This window comes from Nannospalax galili, unplaced genomic scaffold (assembly GCF_000622305.1).
Source record: "Nannospalax galili isolate Female #2095 unplaced genomic scaffold, S.galili_v1.0 scaffold801, whole genome shotgun sequence".
Classification (NCBI taxonomy): domain Eukaryota; kingdom Metazoa; phylum Chordata; class Mammalia; order Rodentia; family Spalacidae; genus Nannospalax; species Nannospalax galili.
Window position 1 is genome coordinate 595,167 of NW_008345222.1, and position 11,651 is coordinate 606,817.

An 11,651-nucleotide genomic window follows, 5' to 3' on the forward strand; every position below is an offset into this window, starting at 1 on the left:
GGTCATGCAGACCTCTTTTGTAGGTTGTGTGCCTGGTATGAAATTCTAACTTGCCTCTTTTGAATGGAAGTTTGGTTCTTAAGCTTGGTTGATTTCAGATCAGTAGGTCAGGTCTTCACATGTTCGGTGCTGATTTTTCAGTGGACAAGGCAATTCCAATTTGGTGGCGAAGAACGAGTACAAATGTAACTCCTGGCTGGGTTTGCCTGGGCTAGTGCGCTAGGTGTGCAAACCCAGCCTGGCCTGGGAGTGTGAATATGATGGTGAGGAGTTCAGGGAATTCACCAGGATGGGCTACTGCATGAGCTATGTTACCCAAGCTAGGGCTAGAAGTGTGGGGACAGTTTAAACTCGTTTCTTAATAAACTCCAGCTGTGCTTCATACTGGCTCATTCTGAAATTCTTTTCTGTAGCAAAATCAAGAGTCCCATTTAGGACCTAATTAGAGGTCCCTGAAACAACTTTGCAGACTGTCATGGAAATGTGCCTCAGGCCAAGATTCAAATTCAGATCTTCCCAGACCCTCAAATTTGGCCAATCAGGCCCTATTCTATGGAGGCCCACACACTATTGTCTAAATATTAAAAATCGTAATCCAGCTATTATAATGCTGTGTAAAATATATTCTCTTCCTATTTTCTTTTGTGTTTTTGTTTTTAGAGAGTCTCATTATACAGTTCACGCTGACCCCAAATTCTTTATTCCCTGCCTCATCCTCTCTAGTTCTGGGGTTACAGACATGGGCCATCAGGGGCTTCTGCCTTGAAAATTGTTGCAGTTTGGAGAGTTGAGGGGATACTGCCAATAGGATTATTAGTGCTGAAAGATGGTCGGAAGTAGGAGCAGGTAAAGGGGGAAATTTAAGTGCAATGCAGGCCCCACCAAGATGTAGTTAGTCCAATCAGGCATCCATCAGACTGTTCCAAGGTTAGGTACAATTTCAGAGCCTTTCTTCCTCTAGAGGACAGGGTATCCCTTTCGATGAAGGGACTGTGCATGTGTGGCAAACCCTTAAGAGCTGATAACTAGCAATGAGTCCTTCCTCTAGCAAACGGTCCATTCTCACTGACCCGAAGAGACAGCAGAGCAAGGCAGATTTCATTAATTTTCCTACCTGACTCAGCAGCCTCCTCTCAGGCTCTCCTTGAACCTAAGGGCATGTCACACAAGGACCTGGGACACTTTGGGATGACAAGGAATTCCTGGAGTAGTTGGGAATTCTGGGTTCCCAGCACTCACAGGTTACTTTAAAGCAGAATGGGAGACTTCCTTTGTCATTAGACGCCAGGATTCCTATGTCATTGGCAGTAGAGAAGGCAATCTAAATGGGGTGGACAGGATGGGGTTCCTTTTTGTTGAGGTCTAAGTAGTACTGCAACCAAAGATCACATGGAGAAGGTGGGGAATAAAAATGAGAAACTGTTTAAGGAAAACAATTCTTTCCCAAGGGAGAAAGAAGGAAGTTGAGCTCAGCTAATATTGATGGCCCAGAACTCACTAATATAGACCAGATTGGCCTTGAACTCACAGAGATCCTCATGTCTCTGCCTCCCAAGTGCTGGGATTAAAGGTGTACACCACCACACTCCAGGGAAACAATGACCTTAAAAACTCTCCAGGAATCCTAGAGGCTCTCACTACAGTTCTATGCATGGAGTAGCAGTGGGTAGGTCTTGATGGTACAAAAGCATAACTCTAACCTCAAATGGGATGAGATAATTTCTTCTGGTGCCAAACATGAGTGGCCATGGCCCTGGAACACAGATTCAGGTTAGCCCAAATTCCATGTTCCAGCACGGAAGCACTTTCATGAAGTTTTCTATAATAACAGAACAAAGAAAAATCACAAATCATTTTTTTCAAATACATTGGTGAATACAGACAATGGGCAGGTCACAGCAAAGGGGGCAAATTCTAGTACAGGTCTCAGATGCTATTTGATGACATTCTTAGCTTTTTGATTGGTGGGATCTGGCTAATAAATACCTTTTGAAAGTTTTTTGTTTGTTTGTTTGTTTGTTTGTTTTATCTGTTAGTCACAGGATATTGGGTCAAAAACAAAGATGGGCAAGGAAATGGTTATTTCCGGGCTAAAGGTTCTGGAACTTAAAGACTCTCCACAATCACAGGAGTAATCAGTAATAAGCCTTGCAGAAGAAAGTACAGTTTGAAGATACGTTTTTATCCAGAAACTTCCATTCACAGTCTCTAGCCATTGTTTGAGACTACCAACCTGCCCCACAATCCTCTTTGGCAGTGGACTCCCCCTTGAAGGTGTTTTGCAATGCTTTCTATTTTCTGCTCACCACCAGGACCCAGGAGTTCATTCCCTATGCCGGGCGCCTCCTTCCTACCGAAGCAGGGCAGGGATGGGCCACAGCAACCAAGGAGGGAGGAGGCGGCAGGCCTATGTTGCCGCCGGGAACTCACGTCAGCCAGGTCTCCGGACCTGCTCCGACCTCACGTTCCTCCGCCTCCATCCCGCCAGGAGTTCCGCGCTCTGGCTGAAGGTGGCGGGGTTCAGCCATCCTCAGCCTCAACTCTCGCCAAGGGAGGGGCCGAGTTCCAGACCAAAGGAGGCGGGGACAGCAGCGGGCTAGGCTGAGAGCTAGGAGAGGCTCCCCGCCCAGGCCAGTTTGTGCGTGGCCGCAGCCCTGCGTCGCTGACTGGGGCGGGCCAGGAGTCAGGACCGCGCTGAACGCGTGTAAATGTCCCCGCGGGCTAAGGCCGCGCGGGCCCCGCGCCTCCTGCTCGCTCCCAGGTGCTGCTGTGCATGTTCACTTCCTGCCACTGTGTGCCAGGAGGCGGGAGGACCATGAAAATGATTCATTTTCGGAGCTCCAGCATCAAATCGCTAAGCCGAGAGATGAAATGCACCATTCGACTCTTGGACGACTCGGAGGTCTCCTGCCATATCCAGGTGCGGAGAGTGCCCGGCGTGCGGTGTCCTCAGGGAGCAGGACTGAGATGGCTCTGAGGGTGGGCTAAGCTGGCGGGGAACCCGCTTCAGCCGAGAAACCCCATCGGCCAGAAAGCCGGATTTGCTTCCGTTCGCTGAGGCTGGGGGCTTTGGCTCTCTGTTAGCGTCCTCTTTACATTATCCCCTCCCGAGGCCCCTACCCCTTATTGCTTCACCCTAGCTGAGAGCTGACGCGGTGGGTAAATGCCTCTTGCTGGACTCTGGCCCCCTTGGCTTCTGCCCCACCAGGACGTGGTGAGCCGGATAAGCCTGGGGTGGGGGTGGGGGGCGCTTCCACGCCGCCTACTTGGTTTCTCTCGCATTCTACACGTGGGAAAGGAATGCTTCAGCCAAGGCTCCAGAGGGATCCTTAGTTTGGGAACCTGCTTCTTGCCCCCTGCTACTCCTCTGCTGGTAGTCTTTACTTCTTTACATGAGGCAAAGTGTAAAACCATGGGTAGCCTTGGATTCTTGCCTTGCTGGATGGGATGCACATTGTCTGGAACTGGAGCTGCCTTGAAAGGAACTTGTGTTTCAGAAAAATGAAAAGTTTCTGAGACTGGCAAATGGGAAATCCTTCAAGAACCTAAATCTTGGTCAAAGAGCTTTTTGCACTCCTGGGGAATATTCACTGTTGCCAAATTGGAGAAGGTACTTTATTTGGTACTTTTACTAGCCACACCCTCTTTAGGGAGATAAGTGTCTTTGGGCTGGCAAAGAAAAAAAATTTTGATAGGCTCTCCCTAACCCCAGCCCACGTGGAACTCACTATACAGATAAGGCTGTGTGACTCTCACAGAGATCCCTCTCCCATCTCACAGAGATCCATCTCACAGAGATGCCTCTTCCTCCAGTTGCTGGGATTAAAGGCCCATAGTAGCACCATCAAATTTCTTTGTGAGCTGCTATAGTAGTGTGTGTGTGTCCCCCTCCTTTGCCATGTTTGTACAGTTAGGTTGGTGTGTGCATCTCTTGGTACCCCAAAACCTGCTCCAACGTGGCATGCACAATCTGGAAAGGTGGTGTTAGGGCTAAGCATTATTAACTCCATGCTTTAAAAATCTACTTAATAATAATTAATAATTTCTGGGATTTCCTCTTCTCACCGACCAAGTGATGAGGGTCTAGGACCCTTGCCTATGGGAGGGGAATGAGGCAGCACTCCTAGAAGCAGGGATCCATCCCTAGGCTGTGTGAACCACCAGTGAATGAAAGGTCTTTCCCTTTCCCTGACTTCTTGCTTCATTCATCAGTGGGTGTTTATGGGTAGTTGGGGGGGTAGTGAAACATTTGTAAACTGACAGCTGGTTGTAAACCAACAACTGAGCAAGTTCCAATGCAGGACTACGGTGCCCCATTATCTCCCAGGAAAGGAGGCAAGGGGAAAGGCTCTTGAGTGTGTATTAGTTGCTCTGTTCACACCAGGATGCAAGGAGTGCTGCTTGTGGAGCCCAGAATCCTTGAGAGTCTCATTAGCCTGTTTTCCCTACTAAGCATTTCAGATAGAAAGTAAAACAGACTCTCCAGCAGGTTCTACCAGCAAGGAGTCTCAGGACCATATGAGTGGTTCTACTCCATTTCCAACACCTTCCATGTGCTATCCCTTTTCATCTGTGAAATCTAATCTTTACTATAAACCTCTCTGGTTGACATTATTCTAATTTTATGGATAAGAAAAACGAGACACTGAAATCTTAAGGTATTTATCCAAAAGAGACTAAGCTGCTGGCACTCAGATATAGAATGGTCTGTATCAAAGCTCACATATGTATTTGACTTAGTACTCTATACTCAAAATAACTAAATTTTCAGTGAGATTTCCAACATAGAAGCAGATGAATGGTGCTGGATTGGGGCTGGAACAATGACTTGAAGGCCAGTAGGGATGCATAACTGAGTGGACAAAGTGACATCCCTGCCAGTTTGCAAATAAACCATGTTCAGAATCTGGCAGGAAAGCTGGCATTCCATAGCTGATTGGAATGCCACGATCTGAATGCTACTTGTGGATCATTTCAGCTCCCAGAACCTTTTTTTTTTTTTTAAGAAAACTATTTTCAAATACTCTTTAGTTCTACACACTGTATTTTTATGTTTCAGATCACATCCCCCTCAAATTATCCATAAACATCAAAAGATAACTGTGAACCAAGGCAAAAGTTAAGGGGGGTTGCCTACCTATGCTCTGTTTACACGGTGTGATGGTCAAGAGGCATGTAAGAAAAGCTTGGTTCTTCTTAAGGGTTTTCCACAATGGAGAGGGCAGAGCCTTCTTGTTCCTCTCCTGCCACTCCCAGAATAACTGAATTCACCACCTTAGAAGATATATTTTGTAAACAGAACAGTTTTTGCTATTTCTTTGTCAAAAAATGTAATTTGGTATTTTCACAAAGAAAACTTTCAAACACAACAAAATAGCCTAGTGTCAGCAGTCCGGCAGCAAGTTCTAGAGGGAATGAGGAAGTCACTGGCTCAGTCTCTTTCCACAGTCTGGGATGCTGTCATATCATATCACTTGTGCATGAATGTTTATGTAGGATGGAAGAAGAATTTAAAATGGGCAATAGGGTAGTACCTATACAGAGCCCTAGGAAGGAAAAGAGTCAGTGAATACTCCCTCTCGCTTTCTGACTGAGCCAGCCTTTGGAGTCTGGATATGATGGAAGGGTGTGGCTTTGCCCTCACACTATTTCACTCAATGTTGCTGTTTCAGTGAGAGTAAAGTTCTGCATACCTTCTATTTTTTTCAGATACTGGGATGGTTACTTCTGTTTCTAATGAACCTTCCAATTTTAATATTTACATTTATTGAACAAAGCACAGACATTTCACACTGTTCTTTCTCTAGCAAAGCCTAGCAGTAGATATGGAAAGTTATCTCTACAATTGATTTTATTTGTATTTGTACCTGAACAGAAATCCTAGTGTACCACTTACACAAAGTAGGCACTCAATAAATACAGATGCGGATTGGATAATTTCCTTTCACAAGAGTTGTTCATGTAGTTTATCACTGAGTCCATAACACTTGACATGTAGCAAGTGTTCATTAACCACTACTTGACTGATGACTGCAAACTTGTATTAGGAACTCAGTGGTAATCAATATAAACTACCCTTGTGAAAAGAAATTATCCAATACACACCTGTATTTATGGATTGCCTACTTTGTGTAAGTGGTATGCTAGGATTGCTGTTCAGATGCAAATATAAATTTAGTCAATTATAGAGATGCTATCAATGTTTACTATAAGGCTTTTCTAGAAAAGGAATGAGTCATTAGTTGGGTTATATGGATGGCTGCATTTGTAAAGTTTATGGTTTAATTATCATCAAGAAGTTTCATTTGAGTTAAACAATGTTACTGACAAAGTAGTTATATTCATATCACAACATGTGACTTTTGTAACTGCCCTCCCTTATCCTTATTTAACTGATGTTACTGTGTGATTGTGCATTATAACAATCTTACAGATATGGAAAATGAGACTCAGAGAGATTTGGGGTACTGACCAACAAATGAGTTAGAACTTGTGTTATTTGACTCAATATTCAGAGCTCTTTCTTTTCTGAAATATGGTTTCTAGGGACTTTAAGTTGAGGATGTATTTTGGATGTAAGTTAGAGGATAATCAAGTTAATGTGGCTTAAATATTAAGGTCAATTATATCTAGTCTGGCAGGAAGTCCAGAAATAGGGAAGCTGCAGGGATATTCTGGAGTTCGGCGTGGACAGATGCTTTCCTCTTGCCACTCTACTATCCTGTGCACATCTGTTCTGTCTGTGGTTACTTGGTGGCTGCAATAGTGCTTGTCAGACCTGCAATCAAGAGCAGGCATGTTTTTAAAAATTTTTTAAAATTTGTTTTGATTTTATGTGAATGAATGTTATTGCTGAATGTGTGTAGGTGTACCTGTGTCATGCGGTGCCCACAGAGAACAGAAGATGGCATAGAATCTCCTGGACCTGGAGTTGTGGACAGTTGTTAGTTGCCATTATTGGTGCTGGGTTTGAAACCTTGGTCTTCTGCAAGAATAGCCAGTTCTCTTAACTACTGAGACACCTCCCTACCCCAATGCATTTTTTTTTTAATTACAGAAAAACACATTTTCTAAAAGCCCATCAGTCTTTATCACATTCCTTTGGTCCTGATTGGATCCATGTTCCCACGTCCTGGTGCCAAAGCATCTAGGATCATTCAGTTTTTGTTTCTATCTTTGAACAAGCTTCAAAATTGACTATCTTCAATGTTATACCTGCCCTAGATGTGATACTCAAATGCAGTTTTATAAAAGAAAATCTAGTAATTAAAATTTTAAACTGCATTTGTGTGTATGCACATATGCAAATCTGTTAAGAAGAAACTATCCACCTATAAAAAATTGCTTTTTTTTTGAGAAGACAGTTCCAGTTTGATCAGTCATCTTGCTTATGTGATGAATGTATGCAAGGTAGATTCTTGATGGGCCGGTGCTGCCCTGTGGATGCATATTTATTTATGTGCTATTAGAACAGAAGGCGCTGTGTATAGAAATGTTGCCTTGAAGTATTTTAAAATGTGCAAGCATCAGTATCTGTATTTGGAAAAAAAATAAAACAGGTTCGTGTTGCAAAAAAATAGCATCTAGGGGTCTTCCTACTCTATAATGGAAGGTGGGTTTTGTCATTATGGAAAGAATAGAGCTCAGTGTGTGTGTGTGTGTGTGTGTGTGTGTGTGTGTGTGTGTGTGTGTGTTGGGGAGGAACAACTACTAGCTAATCAAGCCAAGCTGTAATATTTCAGAATATGTCAAATTGAGTTGTAGTTAGCACTATTATTAAATAATCCTCTGTGTTTTGTGCTGTTAAATCAGTTCAGTCCTTTCTGAAATGGCATGTTCTCGAAAGCTTAGAACATGTGCAGGCCTCAGCAGCGAGCAAGCTCAGTTCTTGTAGAAGTGGCAGGAAGCAGTGTGGTAGAGAGTTTGTATTCTGGAATGCTGCTTAGCTGAATTTGAACTCTGACAAACGGAGTGACTATGGGAAAATCACTTTGTGCATCAGAACTTCAGTTTCCTCATCTATAAAATGAAGGAAAACAAGTCACAGATCTCAGAATTTATTAAAAAGATTAAATCGAGGCATACACACTGCTTAGTTTGGCACTTACCTCATAGTAAGTGCTTGAAAAATAGTGACTTCTGTCTTGATATTACATAAAAATATATTACAGGTAACCACAGAACTAGAAATGCATTGACTTATACTCTAATGATTTGAGCCCAAACTCTATCATTTTCTGACTGCACAAGACCTCAAACAGGTCAGTAATTCCTCATTTGCCAACTCCTATCAGGTTGCTGAGACCATTCATGTAAATGTTAAAGTATAACCCTAATTAAGTGGGTGGGAGAGATAACAGCTTCGTATCTCTTGGAATGAGAGTTAGATGGTCACGTGGGGACATATCTAAGTGCTAATTATCAGACTCCATGATTATCCTGGTGAAATCCAAGCTAGATTCAACTGACATCCACATCTTTTCTCCTAACAAGGGTGATCAACCACTTTTCTCTGGCAACCCCATCTCAAATGCCATTCAGGGTCTTCTTTCTGTAAGATACAAAAGGAACAGAAAGGAGACACTTTGTTTAACACTGGTCCAATGTTAATGTTTTTAGGCCTGGATGCAATGGGACATCTCTATATAATAATCGTAAACTGAAAGTTAAAAAAGAAACCCAATGTTACTCCAGTATTTTGCTATAATTTGACTTCTTGATATTTCAAGGTAAAGACAGAGTGCAGAGAGACTGTGACACTGCTAGTCCCACATCATTTGGATGGTGTATCAGTGGAGATGCTTTGCCTCCAACACATTCTATTGACTTTAAAATTAAGGAAATTTACTGGTTCATATGTACAGAAGTTCTGAATTAGGGACATAATTCAAGAACCATTCTGTTCTCTGGGGCTTAAGGCTCTCTGCCTCATATGTTCATAGGACATTTCTGAAGGGACCAAGAAGCAACTTGTAATCTAACCTTTCAGCAGAAGTCCTGCCCTTAGCCTGACCAGACCTGGGCCACAGGCCTAGCCTATGTGGCAGGAGGAGCTCTTGCCTAGGCTATGTAAAGAAATTCTGTCTCAAAGACAAAGGACAAACAAACTAAAACAAAAAGTTTTTAAGTTTGCTGAAGTTCAATTCATATTTTTAGTTTTGTTTTTGAGATCATATTGTTACTGCTAATAAAAGGCCGTGAAGATGTATACCTTTTTTATTTTCATTGTTTTAGCTCTTACATTTATGGCTTTGATCCATTTTTAAATATTCATGCATAGTTACCATATTGTAAAATTCAGCATTTAAAAATGTACAATTTAGTCATAGTTTGTTGACAGAATTGCACAGTCATCATTACTAATTGCAGAACATTTTCATCACCTCAGAATAAACTCATAGCTAGTAATAGTTACTCTACATTTTTGATCCATTCTGTTTAATTTTTGAATTTGGTTATTGAGGGATCCAACTTTATTTTTGTGTGTTGATACCTAGTTGTTCCAAGACCATTTGCTGAAACAGTGATTCTCTCCATATTTGATGTCATTCTTGTTGAGCTATTTGTCTTTTCTATTCTCATTAAGTGAATGTTTCCAGAAACTACTATCACACACCTTGAATGGAAAAGCACATGTGAAAGTAGTTCTCTCTTGAGGCAGCCATCATAGAAAAATGTAGAACAATGCTACTTTTGTCACTGATTTTTTTGCCTTCTAGAATACAATTATTTTTCAAAAGATATAGAATATGTTAATGTATATGAAGGTTATTGTTTTTATGTGGCTCAGTAATTGAATATTTAAAAAATTCTCCATAAATTTTGAAATGTATGTCCCATATAAACAAAAGTTCTCTAGGCTATCCATAATGTGAAGGAGTTTTGAAGCCTATGAACTTAAGAACAAGTAATGTAGGGCTGGCCAGATGGCTTAGCAAGTAAAGGGCATCTAAAGTCAGGCTTGATGACCTGACCTCCACACATGTGCCATGGAAATCAAGCTTATCAAGCTCTCTCTCTCTCTCTCTCTCTCTCTCTGTAAGAAGATGCAAACCAATTTAAGAAAAATAATTGCTGGCTTAGATAACTCTCAATTTCTAGACCCTTGGTTTGATCAGTAGTCTATTTTTTGTTTATTCTTAGCTGGTTGTTTAGAATTCTGTTTTTGGGGGGCAGCATCTTACTGGCATGGAACTTGCAGTATAGATTCACCTCCTTGCAGTATAGATTCACCTCCTTGCAGTATAGATTCACCTCCCTTTGCCTCCTACCTGCTGGGATTAACGTATGCGCCCCCATGCCCAACATTCTTTTTTAAGTAGTGGAAAACAGAAAAAGACTTATTCAATATGACTGCCTTGGAAGAGGGACAAAGAGATCCAGCAACTCCCTCAAGTCTGTCTTCAGGGTCCTGCTATGAAGATAGGGAGATAAATAACCTATTTGCTTTATTTTAACTTTCAAAGCTTTTGGTTTGAGGTAACTATTTTGTTCCTTTGATTTGAAAGCATTTGGATTTATGAACATTATTTTGTTCGTTTGCTTACTTGCTTTCAGACTTCTGAAGGCATTCCTGAAAATTGGTTTATTAAAGCAGTCACTTTCCTTCCCCAACTCCTAAGCTAAAGGATGGGGGAAATGTTTGGAGAAAAAAAAATTATTTGATAGTTTTATGTTTGATAAATATGTTAATTCAACTTGCAAGTATTAAATGTTAAAATCTGAGTCTTGAGAGATGGTTCAGCCATATCCATTGTATCCATTGTGTCCATTGTATCCATTGTGTCCATTGTGTCCATTGTATCCATTGTGTCCATGGTGTCCATTGTATCCATTGTGTCCATAGTGTCCATTGTATCCATTGTATCCATTGTTGTATCTATTGTATCCATTGTTGTATCTATTGTATCCATTGTTGTATCCATTGTATCCATTGTATCCATTGCTTTTCTAGAGAATCTGAGTTCAGTTGTCAGCATCAACATCGGGGACCTGACAGCAGCCTATAATTCCAGCACTGTGCTCTGTGCACAGATACACATATACACATAATTAGATAATAAAATAATTTTTTTTTTTTTTTTTTTTTTTTTTTTTGTCTTTTTGAGACAGAGTCTCCCTGTAGCCCCAGCTGTCCTGGAACTCACTCAGTAGACCAGGCTGGCTTCAAACTCGCAAAGATCTGCCTGCCCTTGCCTCCCAAGTGCTGGGATTAAAGGCGTATGCCACCCCGCCTGGCCAAAATAAAAATATTTTTAAATGCTTAAATGCTAAAATCTAATTAAAGACAACTTGACTCAGTAAGAAGAACATTTACTGTCCCTAAATTTGTTTATTTTGTGCATTTAACTACAAGTCTTTGGCAGAAACCAAAAAACAAAACAAAACAAAACAAAAACCATAAATGGATAGCCTACTTTCATTAGAATTTAAAATTACCAAACAAAAGGAAATGATAAAATTGCTAATTTGCAAAAATCAACATGAACTCTAAAAAGTACATCTAAGTTAAAAGATGTTAAAATTAGTTAAAAAATGTCAGAACTAAGGATAAATTCTGAGAACAAACCCCTACTCCTATCTCCTTCCTGACTTTGCCTTTATCTCCTAGCAGAGCTCTTCTCTCTCTCTCTCTCTCTCTCTCTCTCTCT

The 11,651-nt window shown here is 41.4% G+C and overlaps 1 protein-coding gene across 2 annotated transcripts in view; it reads left to right on the top strand.

The window, feature by feature from the left end:
- Positions 1-2,586: 2,586 nt before the first annotated feature.
- Positions 2,587-11,651, top strand: part of Frmd3 (FERM domain containing 3) — a 326,943-nt gene continuing 317,878 nt past the window's right edge. For both annotated transcript variants that reach the window (XM_008841381.2, XM_008841380.3), the window contains exon 1: positions 2,587-2,920. In XM_008841381.2, coding sequence (XP_008839603.1) covers positions 2,774-2,920 — 147 coding nt within the window. In that variant the 5' untranslated portion in view covers positions 2,587-2,773. The remainder of the gene's footprint in view (positions 2,921-11,651) is intronic.